Genomic DNA, 22,129 nt, shown 5'->3' on the forward strand with positions numbered 1-22,129 from the left:
TCCAAGGATCTCCTTGAACATGAGTCCAGTGCGGAAAAAAACACAGCCAACTAAGTGAAAAGTGCACGTTCACTCAAAGGTGGTCATGTGATCCATTAAAAAAAAAATTGTCACCACTTTCTCATCTATAAGGTTCAGAAGGAGAGAAAAAGCGGTCAAAAGTCGAGAAGCAAAACTGGAGACAATGCACACTAAGGCTCAGTATCAGCCTCTGAAATGTTTTGACCTCCTTGACACCTGCTTGGAAAGACACCGGAGCGTTTTATCATTATGACCTCTGGTTGATGATTGGCAAAGATTTGGAGACGCCTGCAATCAGCGGGCCAAGGTTTATTGTGATGTTGAGTTGAATCAGCATATACTGTAGCTGAAACGAGAAGATGGAAAAAGCGACAGCGGTAACGCTCGTTCTGCTGTCATGCTTCAGCGGGACATTTGGTAAGTGCCTGGAAATGTTCTTAGCATACGAGTCAGAGCAAAACACTCTAAATGTTCCTCTGTTTCTCTTCTCCAGGGCAGTCTTGTGAGGGCAAATGTGGGCAAACGTCCGACTCATGTTCCTGCCGCCCAACGTGCACATCTCTGGAGAGCTGCTGCACCGACTATAAGGAATTCTGCGTGGAAACCTTTCCGCACTCCGGCTCCATTTTGGGTGGGGTGGATTTTCTTGTCCTTGATGCAACTTTTAACAACGATTCCCAAATTGTATGCAGGTACGGCTTTTTGTTCTTATGTGGCCTTGGATAATGAATAGAAATCCTGTAACTACAGTGGAATCTCTAAAGCAGGGGTGTTTTCCGAGGGCCGCGTACTGAAAAATCAAAGGATGCTTGGAGCCACTTTGATATTTTTTTTTACATTTTTAATGTTATATAAAGCTTTGTGTTATTTTTAGTTATTAGTACCAACACCTCAGCTTTTTGTTTTTACATTCTGCCTTTTTGCTGTGTTTTTACCATTGTTTTTTCATTTTTAAACATTTTATTTGTTAAGGGGCCAATAAAAAAACGAGCTGCAACTTGGACAAACAATTTGGAGACATTTTGGGAAAAATATGCCTCAGAAGTCAGTTAAAACATCAATATCATGCATTTCATCATGCATTTACAGTCAAACCTGTCTATAGCGGCCACTAAAGGGAAACTGCAAAAGTGGCCGCTATAGGCAGGTGGCCATTATAGACATGTTGGCGGCCATTTTGAATTTGTGCACGCACATATTAACATGTCTGTGATTGGAAGCTTGTTGTGTTTGCAGATACATATAATTATACTGTTACATGTTGACCAGTAGAGGTCACTGTGGGACTGCGGATAAAAGTTGTAAAGAACAACTAGGCTTGTTATTCTACACCACCCACATTTGTGGGTGACTGTGTTTGGCTTTTTTGTGATCATCATGAAAGAGTATCAGTGATGATGATAACCATAGAACTGGAATTGTAGGAAAGGGTTTGAGTGCTCCATACTGTAAGCATGAAGTGTGGCTATAAGCATAATGGCTAATGTCTTGTATCAGAATGACCAAAGAAGCTCTTCCTACAGTCATGTGACAAAATTAGGACACATGAATGACATTTGTGGTGCTCTCTACGCTTTATGGTCAAAATGCTTTGGAAAACATGGTACCATACATGTAGTACAGATATCCTCAACGTTTTATTATGATTAGACGAAGGCTCAATAACTTCGGGACAATTATTTCCAAAGACATTTTGCTTGATGGCGGCCATATTTTTTTGCCAAGCTTGCTCAGATTTGACACACACACGTGCTTGTCAGTTCCCTAAAGGTGTGTACCAAATTTCGTTTCGGTTTGGTTATAAGCTGATAAGTTAATTGTCGAAGCTGTGAGTCAGTCTTAACTTTTTCAGTTATCGGTGTCTACCTGTCATTTATTGCTTATATTCTTTTGCATTGGCAGGTTCAATGGTGACACCAACACTGTAGGCTATGTGGATGAAAGCGGTCGGGGCCACTGCATCGCCCCCCTGCTATATCAAACTGGGTGGGTTACCTTGCACATCTCCTCCAATAGCAGTACAACGTTTACTCGAGCTGGAGCCTGGCTGTCCGGTATGATATTCTCATTGTTATTAAAGGAACACATTTTAACACACATATCACACATAAGCGCGAGCCCTCGTGGTGTGGACATCTGTTGCTCCCATGTGTTCCAACAGTGCATACAGGCAAGTTAGACTCGAAATTCAAAGCCGCTCTGGTCAACTCAACAAAGTGGCAGTACTATGGCACGCCTCATGTTGGTGGCTCCCTGGAGATGACGTGGAACACATCACTGGTCCGAGCAGACAGCGTCAACATTGAGCTGTGGGGTTATAGAGAGACAGGTGAGTCTGCCACAATCACATGACCTCTCATTGAGAGAGAGGTGTGGGGGGGATACTAAATGCCTCCTTGCAGGAACGCCCTATTCAGAGCAGTGGCAGGCAGAATGGAAGTATCTGTACTCCCTGGCGAAACATCAACCCAACAACGGCGCCTTTAGCTTTGTGCCACAACCAGCTCCTCACTTCTCAAGCTGGGAGCTCGGCGCAGTCCGTGTCAGCTCAAGCGCCCACGATGATGGCATGTGGTATGTACAGTAACATCTACTATTATTTACATACTATTTTCCTACATTCTACTTCTTTTGTTTCTACTTCAGGAATGTGGAAGCTGCATGGACAGAGGACCACGCCCTGGCCTGGCACCTCGAGGAGGAGTTCAGGAAGGACTCGCAGGCTTGGGCCCTGGAAAAATGTTTATCGTGGGACCATCTAGAAAACGAGCTGCCAAACTTCCTCAGCGAGATCATCGACTGCCCTTGCACGCTGGCTCAAGCCCGAGCCGACACAGGAAGGTTCCATGTAAGTGCTGTCATGATTCACTGATGCATTTAATGACCTTATGTTCATCAAAATCATTGAATTGTCCAAATGAAAGGTCTCAGAGGTCCCACATTAGTGTGTTGGAAGTATCTTAGCCAAAATCGACCTTGATACTAGAATTCAGTAGCTCCTACTGGGAACACTCTGTTTTGTGTGTCTGTAGCTCTAACGCTAATGAGCTATGTTTGTCCACGCCTGTCTCCAACACTTTGTCTCCAAGAAGTGCTACTGTGGACTTCCACTTTTTACAGATACACTGTATTGCCACCTTGACAGTTGCATGCGTTTTGTTTTGCAATTTGCTCTGTCATTTAGATGGTACACCTGAAAAGCGTCAAAACTACAGTAGTTTGGCAAATGGACTTCCACTTGTATAGCGCTTTTCTACCTTGAAGGTACTCACCTACTGATGACGCAGCATCAGGAGCAACTGGGGGCTCAGTATCTTGCCCAAGGATACTTCGACATGATCGAAGACGGAGGATCGAACCAGCAACCTTCAAGTTGGGAGATGACTGCTCTACCACCTGTTTACTCATTTAAGTTTAAGTTAAGCACTTTGCACACAATTCTTGACCGAAGATGGTGCGCATTTGCACGAAAGGCCACGCCACAGCACGACTTATTTCCAACTAAGTCAAGTACTGTTTACGACATAGTATGCACAATGCGCATTGTTCCCGCATGGTTATGTCGTCACCACTTCCTGCATCCATGAAGCAGTCGTGGCATTATTTGGTCCTGCTTTGTCCCGCGTGACGCCACTCTAATTCCTCTATTTGCAAGGGACCTACAAGATGTTCAACTCCAGAGAAGAAGCTCTCATTGCAGAAAAGAAAAGTCTATATTATCTCACAGCTGCAGAAAGAGCAGGAAGAAGGCATAACCCTAAATAGAAAAAAGAAAGCACGGACTGTATGGGTGAGGGAATTGCTGACTAGAACACATGGCTTTGGGCATTATGATTACTTCACAAAAAAGATCCAAGAGGCTACAGAAATTACTTGAGAACTTCACCTGACTTGCTCCAAGAGGTGGTGGAAGGTGGAAGTTAACTACCTTGGGGTGGCCCAGAGGTGGTATTATGTCCATGAGGAAGGTTTTTTGTCCCTTCATGGTGTCATGGAAAATCAACTGTGCCGCTTCTCTCAAAAGTCAAGCAAACAAGTGAGGGACAGGATGGATTTTTCTCATGTTTTGAGGTCATATACAGGCTTGAGGGACGCAAATTAGATGTCCTTAGAGTTTATTGTTCTCACTTTATGAGTTTATGGCACATAGTCATAGCCTTTTAATTCTTGGCGTGTTCAAGGAGAGGTCTCACTCAGCCTTTTTTCTTTATGTCCTTTGTCAGACTGATTACGGCTGCGATATCGAGAAAGGAAGCGTGTGCACTTACCACCCAGGTAGTGTTCACTGTGTGAGAGCCATACAAGCCAGGTGAGCCTACAGTATGCACTCACTAGCCACAACATTAGGTACACAATCTAATGAGATCCAATAGAAGCGTCAAAATGTTTTTCCTGACCAACAGCCAAAGCGAACAGGTCACATTACAAACTCCATGCTACTAGGGGTCAGTATATCATGATGAAGTCATCATGAAATCATCAAGAGAAAAAACAAATGAATTGAAGACGCTCCCACGGTGTTTTTCTCACACTGTTGTCAATTATTTGGTGCAGATCTGGATAGAGGTGCACCTCTCGCATCCATTTGTTAGCATTTCCTGGCTCTTTCGGATACAATTTGTGCCTGTACAATTTGGTGATGATCCAAATTAGGATTGTCTGGCCTTGATGGAGGCCTACACTCAGCCAAGAATGTTCTCCTCATGTTTCGCTGCTGCGTCACCAGTCCCAAGTATGCAGCGGGGCAGCAGTGTTGCTATGACAGCAGTGGCGCTCAGATCCTGACGGCAGACTCAATTGGCGGCAGCACCCCAGACCGAGCCCACGATTGGGGCTCGCCCCCTTACAGGAAGCCCCCACGGGTCCCCGGACAGTCCCACTGGGTCTACGACGTCCTCAGCTTCTACTACTGCTGCCTGTGGTCCGACAACTGCCACTATTACTTTAAACACCGGCCCTCCAGTGACTGTAGGCGCTACCAACCTCCCAGCTCAGGTATTTATTTTGCTATCGCTTATTAATTGTGTTAGATCAACACTAAACATCAATGTGTATCATCAGCTGTGGTGTTTGGAGATCCACACTTCATGACCTTCGATGGGGTCAGCTACTCCTTCAACGGCAAAGGCGAGTACAGTTTGTTGACATCGGCTAGGAAAGGACTGACAATCCAAGGCAGAGCCGAGCCTGTCAACGGTGAGCGGAGCGTGCTGCAGACTTTTTTTTTTCTTTTTTTTTTTTTGCAAGGGGCATCACATTGATTTTACCGACTCGTTCACAGGAACCACAATTAACGCGACAAAACTGTCATCCGTTGCCATGAGAGAGGCGTCCTCTGATGTCATCGAGGTGCGACTGGTGCCTGGTCACAGCCGCCTTCAAGTGCTGCAAAATCAAAAAAGTCTTCTGTTCACTGAGCAGAGCTGGATGGACCTCAATGGTGAGACTTTCACATGAATTCCAAAATGCACAACAGGTAATAAGGACGGTACAATTTAAAGTCTATTTTTAAGTGACTTCACTTTTTTCTTCATTTTTTTTTTTACATGTTTAAACTTAAAAAAAAAGAAGACAATTAAAAAGGACATAATTAATAATTTAATTAAAATGAAAGAGGATAAAATTTTTACTTTAAATCGTTGCTACAGTTGAGAAACAAAGTGGATTTAATTTTTTTTTATTAAATTAAAAATATAATAACTATCATAATAAATCAATAAATAATAATAATAATGTCAAAAGATTTTAAAATACTTTTGGACTTTTTCCATGTACTGCTTTGTTAAATATTGCACAAAAATGAGTTTTGGTAATTGAATAGGCAGCTGGTTTCTTAGCATTAGCTTAAAGTTAGCCCAGCGCAAACCTTGTGAATGCTACTAAAGTTGATTTTATGTCTAAAACATGACAAACCAACCTAGAAATAAATACACTGATTATGCTACATTATCTTGTTTACTTAACCTTTTGTGTTAAGTACACAACATATTAGAACCCATTAATTTGTGGTTAAAGATTAGCTTTGCATCAAGCTATCAGGAAGACCAAACTTATACATGTGCGATAGTTTGATATAAACAATCTTTATTTTGCCCAAATATATCTTCCAGGTGTGTTTGTGTTTTCTCCGGTGGCTACAAATGTGACAGTAATGTTCCCCAGCGGCGCCGGCGTGGAGGTGCGGCTCAGAGAGGAGACCCTAACCGCTACCGTGCTCCTGCCGGAAGAATTCCAAAACTCTACAGAGGGACTTTTGGGAAACATGAACGGCAACGCCACGGACGACCTTGTTCTCAACAATGGTCAGCTGGTGGTAAACTACAGTAACCCAGAGGAGGTGTTCAACTTCGGGGCCAGCTGTGAGACATTCCAGTGCATCAATTTACAAGTAGCATTTCGGACCATGCATCTCTTATTTGTGTAAATAATAGCCACCTGTCGCTTTGTTTTTCAGGGGCTGTGTCCAACACCTCTGCCTTGTTTACATATGACTCCAAATACCTTTTGGACACTTATTACCATTCCCCGAGGCACGACCACAACTTTATTCCAGTGTTTTCCATTCATGAGCACCCTGACGATCCACTCTACAACGTGACGTCTGACATCTGCTCTGGAGACGGTTCTCAGTTCTGTAGGTAGGAGGACAAAGAAGTTTCTTAATTATTCAAAATCATCAAGAAAACAAGTGAGCGACTGTAGATAGCCAATAACTATCTGAAATTAGCTGATTTTGGTACACTACACCCTGTTTAGTAAGCATTTTCACTACAAAAAAAACATGAAAATATGCAAATCAACTACGGCAAGGAAAATACACATTAGCATTGTCCAACAGCCATGCAACAAGACCGAAGTTGCACATTGCATTCCAATTGTATTGTAACTCAATAATTACTATTCTTCATCAACCATTACCAGCACGACTATTTAAGGGAATGTGGTAACTGTGTATATTTATGTATTTTTTTTCTCACTGTGATATACAGCAGTTTTATTTAACACGGGGTATATTTTGCAGGTATGACATTCTGGTTGGTCGTGATCTCAAACTGGGAAATGCCACCAAAATATCTTTCCAGAGTCACATTTCTCTCGTGGAGGACTTAAAGCCAGGTGAGAGCCATGAGAATGTCCCATTTACCGTATTACATGTCCAGTGTAGAATATAAGACTGTACCTTTTATACAGGACCCTTTTTTGTCATATTTTATTAGTCATGTTTCTTAGCTTTAGGTCACTGGTATGTGTGAGTGACAGGAAGAAAAGCTCTGACTGGGGAGTACGGCCTTATATTCAGGTCAATGCAGTGTTTGGTGTTTGTGTCGTTAATGTGTGCAGTGATTTCTTGTGGTTGGCTTGCACCGCCACCCAATGGCAAAAAGGAAGGTACAACCTACTTGCAGGGGGCCAAAGTGCGGCTTTCTTGCCATGATGGCTTCACGCTGGAAGGGTCTGCCGAACGCACCTGCCAGGGGGACGGCCGCTGGTCTGGAGGGGACACGAGCTGCGTGCTTTCAAGTATGCTTTCCAGTATGAGTGAATGAGTCAAATATGTGATCTTAAGGCAGTGACAACAGAAATCAAATGTTTTGGTTTGACAAATTGACAGTGCGTGTGGCATATCTTGCATCCTGTTGTCGTGTAAAAGCATCGTTTTTTTGTTTTTTTTCTGTAGGTAATTTAGCCGGCATTGTCGCTGGTTCAGTTATTGGTGCTGTCACACTAATTATAATAATAACAACGCTTATCCTCCACTCCAGAAGACGGAAAAGGTAAAGTATTAAATTAAGTACAACTATGATAAGTATAACTGCTATAACTATTTTGTCTTGTAATGTGTTGCTATTTGTTTTTACTGTTGCTTGCATTTCTTGTGTGTATTTTCAGGAGACAGTCAAAAGAGACATTTACAAATGCTGCCCTTTAACCAGGATTCTGTTTTTCATGCTCTTAAATAAGTCAATATTTGCTAAAACTCACAATGCAGCATTAAAACTCATTGTTAATGCCACAGTAAAAATGCACTATTTGTCTGTCAGACTACAATTCATTATCTACTATCTATCATCATATTACACATCTTTATACAGCATCAATATATTGTTCTCAAACAGATTTGTTTGTACAGTAGATCGAAGATGTGCTAGAATATGTTGTGTGGCGAAGTACGGTCCAAAACACAGATTAAAGTTCATTAAAATCGGCGTGTTAAGTGATTGTGTAATTACTTTATGATTGCAGTGACTCATTGTTGATCAGATAACAACAATACTTTAATGTTGTGTTGCTCAGATGAGTTTGTTTCGGACTAAATCCCAGTTCATGAACGCCAATAAACACACAGGTGGTGCCAATATGATTGTGTTTGAGTGGCGGACAGCTCCATTGATGTTCCATAGTCCAACAATAACAAATGAATTATTACCTTTATCCAGATTCTCACCAAAACAGGGTGGGTTCTTCTTTGACCTATGCATGCGCTACCCCTCCAGATAAAACACAATTAGGAATAATAAAGAAATTACAGCAAATTAATCAGAATAACGTCATATTAATCTGAGCTGTTACATTAATCTGAATAACAAACTAATCGGAAACATTTTAAATTAATCTCAATTAGATCAAATTCATCTAAACATTAAATGTATTCAAATATCTAATCTAAAATGAAATCTGACAAAAATGAAACAAATCAGAATAAAATTAAAATAACTAAAAAAAAACTATAGTCCGAGTAAAATTCAGCAAATCTGATTAAAATTAAAGAACAACTGTATTGATCTCAATAAAATTTAACTTATCTGACCAAAATAAAGTAGTCAGAATCAAATTAATGTGAATTAAAATGAATCAAGTTGGGTTGAGTTATATTTCTTTGGGGTAACCTTAACTATTTAGTCTTTTATTAAACGTAAAACAGCTCATAATATATAACATCTATCAATCATGTAGAGCGGCATAGGTTGTCGTTAGCACCATGGATAGCGACACTCGGGCTTGACGGACACTATCGACTTAACGAGCTAAGTGCACACCGTAGTGAGAGTAAAACATTTGAATCGTGAGTTTAAGGTGGCGGTAGAGCAGGAGATTGTAGTATCGTAGTGTCTCTTTAAAGGAAGGGGGAGTGTAGAAGAGGGACTGCCACAAAAAAGAAGAGATGAATAGGAGGCAGGAGAACCACCTACCATGACCAAGTGCGCTCTAAATGTAGGACACACATCCGAGTGGCACACAAACGCACCATCGGGGGACACATTTGGAAGCAGACGTAGAAGAAGCATGTTCGGACGTGCCTTATCTCATTGCCATCCTCCTCAACATGCCACAGTGGATCGTCACAAGGGGAAAGGAGGGTTGCTCCTCTTCGGCATCTCGCGGAGCACAAGAGTGGCAGTAAATTACATCACATCTTTCTCCGATTATCAATGGTAGGCATTGCGTAATTGGCACCCCCCCTCCCCCCCACCTCCTCCTCTCTTTTTGTTTTTGTTTCTTTTTTGGGGGGGACGCTACCAAGACACCACCTTTTTTGCATTTGTTTGGCGATGCCCTTTTCTCGGACAAAAAGGGACTCCTTGCAGAAGCTGAGAAAGGATGCGTGTGAGGCTTGAGGTGTGCTGCATTCAGGGACATCGGGTACTCGCGGCGGCGGCCATACGAGAGGGCCTGAGAAGCACCGGGCCCCACCGCGGTTTGCTCCTTTTCCTCCCCCCTGCAGGAGCATGCTTGCGTGAGGGATGAGGCCGTGTACGAGCACTCCAGCGGGCCAGAGCTGCGGCCTACTTCTCACCACAGCCGGTGGCGACACTGCTGCAAGACCCGCGAACACACCGTCAACGTCACATCAGCATCTTTGGTACGCGCGCACACACACACGCGCGCACCTCTCTATCGATTGTATTCAAGAATGACAAAAATGTGTAGCGTGCGTCCGTGTGTGTGTGTGTGTGTGTATGCTGGCAGCAGGGGGTAAGGAAAAGAAAGGGGGGGGGGGCACACACACAAACGCGCCATGCCATGACTACATCCATCCGTAGTCATGGCAACCACATCCTGTTAATGGATGTCATTTTTCCTCCATTGTCAGCTTCCTTCCATTGCGTTCATCACCTGTGTTTAAATATAACACCTTGATCACCTTATAGACCTCCCCCAAGGACAAAATGTTATCAAAAATGTTGATCAGTATCGCGTTTGCATTTCATGCCTCTGTTTGTTAGTAAGAAGCCTACTTCCTGGTTCATGCAAGATGGTGGTGTCACTCTGACCCCTGGTGCTGACCATCGTGATGTAAAATGAACTGCACCTATATCCGGGTTCTCACCAAAATGTGCGCTCATGCGCCACCTCACTACAAAGAGTTTCAGAAATCTCTTTTGTATTCTTTGCATGAAATGTGAGCAGACCCCTCACATATTATCATACTGTATCTTCTCAAGGGACAATACTGTATAGAAATGAACCTTGGGATAGACTTTAGAGTAGTCAGCGTACAGCTTGTAAAGCAGTATAGATCTCCTATCATCACACAGCCATGATTGTCTAGATAGCTGGCAACACAAGTGAGTAGCAAAACAATGGTGTCTTATCTATAGTCAAGCATGGTGGAGGTTACATTATGGTCTGGGGCTGCATGAGTGCTGCTGGAACCGGGGAGCTGTGGTTCACTGTGTGGAAACATGAATTCCAACATGTACTGTGACATATGTAGTAAAACTAGTTGCTGAAACGTGAGGGATGTACTCACTTTTAACAGCAAACCTATGACTTGAGGATCTCCCTGCATGGCGAGGTATTCAGGAAGAGACCTCCAACCAGTCTTGACCAGACATGCTGGATGACCTAGGAATGAATCAGTGTCAGGGGACGAGGACTTTTGTCCACCCCTGCTTTGTTTGTTTCACTTCCTGTTCCCCGGGGTGGTGTTCCAGGTCATCAGGTAGATCCAGGAGCATGAGCAGAACTTTGAGCTGCGGGAGCAGATGTCTGGGTATAAGCGCATGCGGCGGCAGCACCAGAAGCAGCTGATCGCCCTGGAGAACAGGCTGAAGGCCGAGATGGATGAGCACAGGCTTCGGCTGCAGAAGGAACTGGAGACGCAGGCGAACAACACTTACATTGAGCTGGAGAGGCTGGCCAAACGGCACGCCACGCAAACGGACAAGGAGGTAGATGCAGGAGGGATGAAGATGAAAGCCAAGTTCAGTTGGTGACGATGTTATGTCTTCCTCACAGATGAAATCGGTTGCCGCCGAGGAGAGGAGGATCCAGCAACAGATTGTTGCTCAGCAAAAGAAAGAGCTGACGTCTTTTTTGGACAACCAGAAGAAGGAGTACAGACTCTGCAAGGACAAGATCAAAGAAGTAAACATGGACACCAACCACTATCCACATCGGCTTTTCAACACCTGAATATAAAACCCCACTTTCTGTTGCTGTCTTTGTTCCATTTGCTGATGTGGTGATGTAGGAGATGAGCGAGGACCCTTGCACACCCAAGGAGGAGAAGCATGAGCGTCTGTCCAGGCACAAAGAAACAATACAGCGCTCTCAGGCTGAGGAGGAAGCTCACCTGCTGACCCAGCAGAGGCTCATCTATGAGCGCAGCTGCCGGGCGCTCAAACGTCGCAGTCTGGTCAGGAAGCACGAGTTTGAACAGGAGCAACTGCGAGAGGTTCGTACTACTTACTGTACAGTATATCAGTGTTACTGAGAACTGGGCTGCGAGCGCTTGTCAGTGGGATGGTACCCTCAAAATTAGTTTTGGACCATTGAGAGATTAAAAAAAAACACTCGTCAAAGATCTTGTAGATGACAGGAACACTGTTGTTTTCAGGACTTTATGCAAAAAAGTCAAACCTCTTTAAAGTATGACAAAAACACTCTTTTCATGTATCTACTGCAGACATGCTAGTCAAATATTGTCTATATGTCAGGAACGCTCTGCTGTTTTTTTTAAGGAATCTCATGCAGCAAAGATATTTAATATGCAACAAATGCCCTGTTTTAAGGACCTACTGCAGAAAACAGTCAAAGATACAATTTATAAAAATGAGCAATTTTCTGTTTTTAAGGACCTACAACAAAAACACTAGTCAAAGAGCCTCCATACGCCGGGGCCCACTACTGTTTTTTTAGGGATTTTTTGAAAAAACATTAGTCAAAGACCCCTTATATGTCAGGAGTGTCAAGCTTTTCTTCCCCAGCGGATCCTTAAAAACAGGACCAAAAAGCACTAGTCAAAGATTCTCTATAATAAAAGGAGCAGTCTGCCATTTTTAAGGACCTACAACAAAAATACTAATCAAAGAGCCTCTATGTAACTGGAATGATCTGCTGTTTTTTAGGAATTTACTGCAAAAATGTCTTATATGTCAGGAGAGCTTTTTGTCAGTCAATCCCTAAAAACAGCAGTCAGATCTTTTATATGTAAGGAATGTAGTCTGCTGTTTTTAAGGACCTACAGCAAAAACGCTCTACTATATGACAGGTGTGCTCTGCTATTTTTAGGGATCCATCCATCTTCTATGTCGCTTATCCTCACTAGGGTTGCGGGTATGCTGGAGCCTATCCCAGCTGACTTCGGGTGAGAGGCGGGGTACATCCTGGACTGGTCCTATTTTTAGGGATGTACTGCGAAATGCCTGTCAGAGATTCTTTATGTCAGGAGGACCCAAAGATTTTTCTCAGTAGATCGCTAAAAACAGCATTCAAACATCATCAATAGGACAGGGAAGCTCTGCTGTTTTATTTTTATTTTTTTATTTGGCGGACCTGCAACAAAAATGTCTAACACTGTGGGCCTCCTTCCAAGGATCCAAGCAGCTCTCAGCTACCATGAATAAATCATGATATGACACACTACATGTTCTTCTACACATGAACAATGGTGTCATTTTATGGTTCATCAATAGGAGCTGAACAAGAAGAGGACCCAGAAGGAGATGGAGCATGCCCTGATGATCCGGCAGGATGAGGGCACCCAGGATCTTGAGCACAGGCAGCTGCACATGCTGCAAAAACTGCGCGTCGAACTCATGCGGCTGCAGCACCAAACGGAGCTGGAGAACCAGGAAGAGTACAACAACCGGCGGCAGCAGGAGCTACAGCGAAAACACACACTGGAACAGCGCCAGCAGCCCAGGAACCTCAAGGTGCCTCCTAATTTGACCATTCACTGGTGCCTACTGATACTTGGTCTTGAAGTGACTCTACTTTTATGATTGGTTTCCCTCTAGACGTTGGAGATGCAGATCAAGAAGCAGTTCCAGGACACTTGCAAGGTGCAGAACAAGCAGTACAAAGCTCTTCGCAACCATCAGCTGGAGGTTTCACCCAAAGGTGACCATAAGAGCATCCTCAAGGGGCTGAAGGAGGAGCAGACCCGCAAGCTGGCGGTGCTGGCTGAGCAGTACGAGCAGAGCATCAATGAGATGATGGCATCACAAGCGGTAGGAGGAATCTTTTTGAGCTTGCTTTGCTATGCCTCTGTGAGCATGAAAAAGCTGAATCATCATATATCATCCTCTGGGTCAGCTTCGCTACTTGTGTTTTTGCCTGTGCTTCCGTGTCCAGATGAGATTAGACGCCGAGCAGGAGACGGAGTGTCAGGCTCTGAAGCAGCAGCTGAAGCAGGAGATGGAGCTGTTGGACGCCTACCAGATGAAGACCAAGTCACAGATGGAGACCCAACATGAGCGAGAGCAGCAGAAACTCGAGCAGAAGGTCTCCATACGCAGGGCCCACCTTGAGCAGAAGGTAGGAGTCATATTTGGTGGCGGGCCTCAGGATAGAAGAATAACAATCATAGTGAAATATGGACAATGAAACATACACTTTGATTTATTTAATTAATGATAATCCCTTTTTTTGTTCATGTTCAAGTTCTGTGTTTGTGCTGTCACTTATGCTAAGCAGATTTCACAAGGGTACAATCATTAGTGCCCCAAAGCCCAATACAAACATGTGCAACTTCACATGCACATGATTGTGCTGTCACTTGTTGCTAGCATATTTTATAGGGTATAATCAGTGGCCCCAAAGCCTAATAATAATTTAAAAAAAAATGCAAATACTCACAATACTTGGCAACAGAGGACAGAGTGCTTTGCTGCCCCACACTGCAGAGAAAGGACAGGGAGGCTGGCAGAAACGGAGAGGATTTATTTCTGAAATCTCTTTACATATATAGTAAGTAGTTATTTTTTCACTTCAATGATTTGGAGCGCATGAGAAAGTGGAAAGGAAAACTTGCCGCAGCGCTACACAACACAGCAGACTGCTCAGCCGGCATTAAGCATACATATCTTGCGCCTACAGGAGAATGTGAACTGAAAATTGGCGTCAATCGGAGCATTTACGCTCACATGTGACTTTTGCCTTGATTGGACAGATTGAAGAGGAACTGGCTGCGCTCCAGAAGGACCGTTCAGAAAGAATCAAGCACTTGTTGGAGCGTCAGGAGCGGGAGATGCTAACGTTCGACAGCGAGAGCCGAAGCCTGGGATTTGGAAGCCTGGGATCGCTGGACTTCCCCAAAGACGACAACAGATGAAACCGGACAACGTGGCGGCGCCCTTTTCACCACCAGTGTTGTTGTCGTTCGGTCGGATAACTTCATGCTCTTCTTTTCTCTCACATGTCTCGGGACGGAGGCGTGCAGTGAGAAACTTCTTTTGTGACGACACAAGAATCAACCGGCGAGGATGGATTATTGGGAATTTTCCGTCGCCCCCTCCTTTTTGGTATGAATTGAATACTTCAGGAAAACATTTTGGTAAAATGGGCACTTTGATATGTTTAAATAGAAACCCATCATGTTCATATTAATGTGTGTGTGACATGGAGGGACATTGTGGAATGTGAGCTGTGGACTACCCCTGCCCACCCCCACCGTGGTGTTTTTATTATTATTAAGCTGCCCCCTTCTTTCTCTCCTTTTATTTCTTTTCCATGCATTTAACGATGAGAATGTGAATATCAGTGCAGGACTACAGTCCATCACCATGACTGATTGGCCGACATCTCCACTCGCTTCTTATTGCATGCACTTTATTAAGGACACATTCAGGTTGTGAAGTGACGCATGAATCTGTCAGAGATCTTAGCTGTTTGTAAATAAAGTGGCCATAGCTTTTTTTTTTTTTTGGTTTACGTTGCGAAAAACACAAGCGCCATGTTTAATGTATATGCATATATATATATATATATATATATATATATATATATATATATTAGGGGTGTAATGGTACGCCATAATCACAGTTCACGTCAGTTTTAAGGTGACCCGAAGGTTCATTTTGGGGACAGTACAGGAACAAAATGCAAACAGCTTTAATGATTTAAAAAAAAAATTTTGTTATGAAACATAAAACAAACTGGAAACTGCTAAGTAGGTAATTCTCCAATAAATTAATTAAAAAAAAAGAGTTTATAGCGAATCTATGTTTTTCTCTAGTGAAATTTGGACTTTGCACACAAAATTACGACATTAATCTCATAATATTACGACTTTCCCCTCGTAAAATTCGGACTCTTTTCCTCGACAAATTATGACACAATGTTTGACAACAAACACGACTTATTTTTCTCATAAAATATCATAATATCTCGTAAAATTGCAACTTATTTCTCATTCGTTTTTTCCTTTTATCGTGTACATTTTAATAAACAATATTTTCTGATAAAATTATTACTTTCATCTAAAACCCAAACTATTTGTCTCGTAAAATTGCAACTTATCTTATTCTTAGTCAAATAAAAATAAATATGAAATAATATGTAATACATGTAATTACAACAATTGTTTACAACAATAGTTTTTTTTAATTTACTGAATGTGACAGTCTGAATTAGGGATTAGGGATGTCCCAATCCACATTTTTTGGCTTCTGATCCGATTCCAACAAACATGAATTAGTGGAAATGAATATGGTTATGAAAATGGCTCTTCAAAGCATTAAAAGTAATGCAACCAAAGTATTGCTGAATTAACTTTTTTGTTACACAGCATGACCAACAATATTGTTTGGCTTTTGTAACAAACCTCTAAGAGTCAGGTCCCTAATCCAGCAAAACATACATCCAATAAAAAAAAGTCCATCCACTAAAAGATAAAATTGGAAAAAATGGGCGTGCAAAATACTTTGAGGGTAGGACTAATGGTTTGACACGGTTATAGATCCATTTGTGGTGCGATTTAGAATATATTAAAAAAAAATTTTAACAAACTCTCTTCAGCACAATAGTACAGTAATTTATTGACGGTCCCTAGTGTAAATAACCAGCGGTTAGAGTAGCACTTCCCATGCGAGCAGTGTCGGAGCCAGAAATGTTTCATTGGGGTGGCCAAGGTGAGACCATTACTCACATGGGGTGGCAATAAGTTGGTACCTGAAATGTGTAGATGGTCACTGGGGTGGCCGGAGAGTGACCAAGGGTGGCCACGGTCACCACGTAGCTCCGCCAATGCGTGAGGGCTCCCTGCACAATCTACCCAGCAGTCCGGGCACAGTGAGGGGGAACTACCGCTGTAGCTACGGAGCCGAATGTCCAACGTCCAACGTGAAACTAACTTCACCAAGGTACACCGCGTACATGTGCATGGTGGTGTTGCGTTTTCTTCTTGCGGGTGGCGGGAGTCGAGTGGCACCCAGCTTTGAGACGCATTACCACACATGATGGGGCGTGTCCCAGAGTTACGAACGTGATACGGCGACTGGATCGGCCTGATCTCGTGGCGGAAGCCGATATTATCCGATCTTAACAATACAGCGGATCGGCAGCTGATCCCGATCCTGAAGATCGGATCGGGACATCCCTAGTCTGAATTATTTGACTTTAAGGAAATGAAAGTTCCGTAGTGGCCAAAGTGCAGCCCCGTTCCTCATCTGCACTGAACAATGGCGGCACACGGCGTTCATCTTATCCACTTGTCTTTGTCTGTTTACGTATTTCAGCGGGAAGGCCAAGTGAGACTTTAACAACGGAGGAGGGTTCTCAAGCTCTGATTTCTTCTCAGCACGATGGCTAGCCATGACTCCCGCTCGGCAAAGGCTGGGCTGTACTGTACTTGTTTATGGAATAGACGCGTTACAACATCACGAGGCAGATACACTTCCTGTTAGTGTACCATGTGGGAACGCAATACGCCTCTGTGCCACCCTGAATCCGATTTCACATATACCGTTACACCCCTAATATACAGTATATACAAATATGACATATACGTTCACAAATGCCTTTCTTAAGCAGCTTTTCAGTTGCGTATATTTTGATTCCCTCCCCCCCCAAGGTTTGCAGACATCCCACCCCCCGGTTTTCAACTTGTGAACCATGTAATCAGCGTTCTTGTACATGACAAATGGTGAGAATTGTGCTGTTTAACTTTTGATATGACTATTTGTATACTTGACGACATGGCGCCGACACGCCGACACCAGTCCATTTAACCGTGACCCGGCTTCAAAAACAACTTTGCATTGTTGGGGTTTTTTTTCTAATAGAATAGTGAGACAGATGATAGATCAATGCCCTGCTGTCCGAAAGCGCAGGACTGTCCGATTGCATCGGTAGAGCAGACTGGAGCATTCGGGGAGTCCGGCTCGCTGGGGGTGCAAAAGGGGCGGAAACGTTCGGGGTACATTTCAAGTGGGAAGTTTACAATTTTAGACATATTCACTTGGACAAGTTGGACGCTTCCAATGGGAAAACATGGGAATGAACACTCGCATTAGTTATCCTCAGACACTGTGCTGGATGGCGGCTGTTTTTCAACCTCATTTCACATCATGACTGTAAATGACATTTGTGGCGCCACCTGTGGGTTGTGGTCCAAAACATACGAGTGGCTAAGACGTTTTGCTTGATGGCGACTATGTTTTTCAGTCAGTCTTGCTCAAATTTGACGGACATGGGCTTGTCAAGTCGCCTAAAAGCGGGTGTTTAGTCGAGCTGTGTGAGAAATTTCAAGTCAATCGGACTTACGGGGTCTGTTAACAGCGCCATCATGTGGTGTTTTTGTCAGAAAAGTAATACAGTAGCACAGTCGACACAGTTTCACCCTTTCGCGGTGCGCTTCGCTCATTGGCTTGGAGAGGTCACACGGTTCTACTGCCTTCTACCAGGTCATGTGGTGAGCAAATAACGATAGAAACTGGAATTGTATGCAAACATGATAAGCTATTTGTTTATGTGCACATGCAGGGAAACAAATATAAACACAACAGAATTGTCGTGTTTTGCATATTTCCACTTCTAGATGACCACATGTTCCCATGAATTTCCATGGAATGTTTCTAACGGTAACTTTTGCAACCCGAGCAGTCACACAAAAAAATATCCGTATTTGAATAATTAGCGCCTAACGGTCGATTGACAATTTTTTGCCATTATGTTCTTTGAACAGGTTGCACAATTTCCATTTTTGACCAAATGGAAGAATAATAGTTTGGTGCTTCATTTCTTACTTAACACCACTTTTAGCCTTGTTGTTGTTTTCGCTTTAAGGGGGAATGCGTTGTTTGTTTGTTTTTCTTTTAAGAAAAGTGTTTAAAACAACATTGCTCCGTGACAAATATAGAACCCCCCCACCACCAACACACAGTCAAAAGCCTCTAAAATGTACTTTTTTTTAAAGGTGATATTTGTTTTAAATGTGGTGGTCTTGACTTGAAATTGTTTTGTTTTCATTTCAAAGCCACAAATTGAAATAATGGGTGTTTTTCTTGCAAGGCGGGAGAATAATGATAATAATAATAATAATAATAATAATAATAATAATAATAATAATGTTTGACTGTAATTTCTGAAGGCAATAGAAACTCACTCTGAAGTGGAATTTTTAAAGCCTTGTATATTTTCCACAAGCTTTCTGATGCTAATGATGCTAACGTTCCTCGTATGCAGTAAGGCCTTTTTTTGTGTGTGTGTGTGTGCTCACGTTCGATTCAAGCCTTGTGGACCGTCAACGGTTCCGTCAAAAGTGCTATGGGGCTCCTTCAGTGTCTTGAAATTGAACAAAAATAATAATAATAACAATAAAAAGGCTTGCTTGAGTGCTACACAAAAGAGTTCTGAACTTTGCCAATAGTGCGGGATGATGTGAGTTTATAGAGAAATGTATTTAGTTAGAATCTAAAGGGGACTTTCCTAAAACAACCCTATTCTTCACCATTTCCTGTGCGGTTCAAACACAAAATAAAAAAGACTTTATGTTGAAAACAAAACCATGTTGTCCTTGTGATGCTGCACTTTTGGCTCTTCTGTGGTTCAACTTCCCCGTAATGCTTGTTGGTTCTACTGCACTGTTGTGTCTCCCCAACGACCCGGAAATTAATTACACTTCAGATGCAGGGAAAACTCTCTGGACGCAACATTAGGTGCATCTGCACGAGCTCACGGGATAAATAAAATAACATAGAAAAAAAAATTAAAACTGTACTTGCTAAAATGAAAGAAAATAAGGTTTCATTCAAATAAAATCCAATAAAAATCAATTACAAGAGTTAAAAAAAAAATACAATTAAAATGAATCAAATCTAAATAAAATGAGAATAAAATTAAATAACTTAGAATATATCTGTCGGTGACGGCCACAATATCAGGTCCGCCTGAACAAGTTAAGTTGAAATCTAGTACATACAGCTCTAGTACCTGTATGATTATTATTTTATTTATTATTTTATTACACGATCAAATATTTCGCCTAAATACAGTAATAAAAAAAAAATCAGAAATGAGCTTTAATATGAAACCTGGGTTAAAATTTGAATTACATTTAAAAATAAAAAATGTACAATTTCAATGAACCCTGTGGGTTCCAGAAGCATTTTTTTGTCTTTGCAGGTACATTTTTGCTCTTAACTTTGCTTGTGTTACCATATGGAATCATTATTATTATTTTTTTTTCATGAAAACTGTTATAAAAAGATAGATGGACACTTGATTGAGCTCACATTTCCAGCAGCTCTAAAAATGTCATCATGAATTGAATCACTCAATCCCAAAAATAACCACTTAAAAACATAACAGATCTTTTTTGGCTCCTATATCTCAGTCAACTTGAGTTCTAATCAATATAAAACATGGAAATATTTGTATCATTTTAACCCTCCCTCTAAATGCCCATTTGATTCAACGATGACAATGTTGTTGCTTAAAAATTGTACACTCTTGGGATCTAAAAGGGTAGTAAATGAAAGGGGAAAAAAAAAATAGAATTTAAAATGTTTAAAAATGCAATTAAAATGATTGACAATCTCAGGTAGCAAAATAAAAGTAAACACAATTTTAGACAATATTAGAAACTAGTGGCCAAAAATCACACAACCTTGTAATACAGTGCTGACAAGACTGCTGTGCTTTGAGTTTTCCCGTTTTTTAAAAATAGAATTCCCTTTGACCTCATCAGCTCCATGATGCAAAGCGTTGGTTTTACGTACGTCATTTAAAATGCCCATCATGAGGAGGCAGAAAAAAAACAACATTTATTGCATTAATGTCGTTCCACGGTGGTTCCTCATTGGATTTCATGAGCCATGATAAGTCACAATGAAATCATCCTGTCATAGCATGACATCAGCATGACTGTGCCGCTGACTTATTGCACACTTTTGGCCAAGCGGGGCACGGCCCAATACGCACTTGGACAAATTGAGACATTTCCGGTGCCAGCTTCCTGTGCAAAATGCTAACAGTCCAAAAAAAAAAAGCAGAGATATGAGGAACAGATTCTTAGTTGGTCTTTGTTTTGGCTCTTGTGTACGATTGACTTTGGCTGGATTTGATTCAGTGCAAGAGCGAGTGCGAGAGAAATGTGATGATTACTATAGAACAGAAAATAGACACGTCTGTCCAGGCTGCTCAGCAATGTTACAATTAGTAAAACCAACAACAGACTGCCTGTCGTCCACTATAGCGCATTCACGCACCATTAAGGCTGCATGTGCATCGCTTGTCCAGGCTACTCAGCACAATATGGCCGACTCAAGAGTCATTTCTGTTGGTGAAAGCAGTCGCCACATGGTGCTATAAGGTGCTATTTTTAGTATTAACTATCCAGTATACACGGCTAACAATGTGACAAAATAGATACACAACGCTAACGTTAGCGTATGCCCCAATCTCTCCACTTTGCTGCGTTGAATAGAATAGATGATCTTGTTTTTGAAGTCGGTCCTGAGGATATTTTACTAGTGTTTTTGTTGGAGATTACTTAAAATTTGGGTTAGGGTTAAAAATTTGGCCCCGGACTTTTTTGGTCCATAGCGACCCACTACAATCCACGTGCATATACTGTGCCAACTCGCCCCATTGACGTACATGCAAACACACGAGCCCTTAATAGCACCACTGTACGAAACAACACCCCTCTATGTCTGGAACTCTATGTTCTCAATACATACATGAGAGTGAAAAGCATCAAATCGGTGGGCCCACTAGGCTGCTGGGGTCTCTGGTGAGATCATGTCCACATTAGATCACAAATCTGGGCATGAAAAGTATAATGTGGAATGGTTCTGAACAAAATTACATGCAAAAAAAAATAAGAGTGCATGCAATCAGAACTAGTTAGCTAAAGTATGGAAAACAATAATATAACCATCTGATTTGACTTTATTACGTACGCACAGAGACTCAAATATTAATGTAAATAATACCTCTGATATCAACATTATGGCCACCGTGTTAACAACTTACCGAGATAGACGACCACTTCGCCAACTAGCAAAACACCTGTGAGAACGTCCGAGCGCCCATGGAGTGACAGCTGGAAAGGCCAATCAAACGTTAGCAAGACACGGAAAGAGCCAATCGATGAGCTTGTCGGCGGTCTTCAACTTGAGCGGCCGTTTTCAGCTTGGTGCTAGTCACTGGCATGTATCAATATGCGTTTAATGTAGCGTCACAGTAAGGCGCAGTAATAAATAAATCAGTAAACGGCCGTACATGGGTACATTTTTGTCGACCCACCGGGAAAACTGTTGGTACTCCCGCTGGCCAATCTACCCCTGCACTCCTGTTTGTAGAGGATCTTTGACTAGCGTTTGTACAGTAGTCCCCTCCTCTATTATAAAGGATCTTTGACTAATGTATCTGCAGT

General features: G+C 42.2%; 2 protein-coding genes across 2 annotated transcripts; both read left to right on the forward strand.

The window, feature by feature from the left end:
* Positions 1–291: 291 nt before the first annotated feature.
* susd2 (sushi domain containing 2) lies at positions 292–8,865 on the forward strand. Its single transcript, XM_054756478.1, has 16 exons — positions 292–438; positions 515–713; positions 1,924–2,075; positions 2,183–2,350; positions 2,424–2,595; positions 2,668–2,869; positions 4,245–4,330; positions 4,748–5,016; positions 5,083–5,217; positions 5,303–5,461; positions 6,132–6,380; positions 6,476–6,659; positions 7,043–7,137; positions 7,363–7,542; positions 7,700–7,796; positions 7,912–8,865. Exons 1-16 carry the CDS (start codon positions 381–383, stop codon positions 7,949–7,951), a joined length of 2,445 nt encoding a protein of 814 aa, XP_054612453.1. The 5' UTR covers positions 292–380; the 3' UTR covers positions 7,952–8,865.
* Positions 8,866–9,195: 330 nt separating this feature from the next.
* On the forward strand, positions 9,196–19,253 carry taok3b (TAO kinase 3b). Its single transcript, XM_054756484.1, has 8 exons — positions 9,196–9,883; positions 10,959–11,195; positions 11,263–11,391; positions 11,498–11,701; positions 12,942–13,181; positions 13,266–13,478; positions 13,603–13,785; positions 14,420–19,253. The coding sequence occupies exons 2-8, from the start codon at positions 11,010–11,012 to the stop codon at positions 14,579–14,581; spliced, it is 1,317 nt and encodes a 438-aa protein (XP_054612459.1). The 5' UTR covers positions 9,196–9,883; positions 10,959–11,009; the 3' UTR covers positions 14,582–19,253.
* The last annotated feature ends 2,876 nt before the right edge of the window (positions 19,254–22,129 follow it).

This window comes from Dunckerocampus dactyliophorus, chromosome 17 (genome assembly GCF_027744805.1).
Source record: "Dunckerocampus dactyliophorus isolate RoL2022-P2 chromosome 17, RoL_Ddac_1.1, whole genome shotgun sequence".
In the NCBI taxonomy this organism is placed as follows: domain Eukaryota; kingdom Metazoa; phylum Chordata; class Actinopteri; order Syngnathiformes; family Syngnathidae; genus Dunckerocampus; species Dunckerocampus dactyliophorus.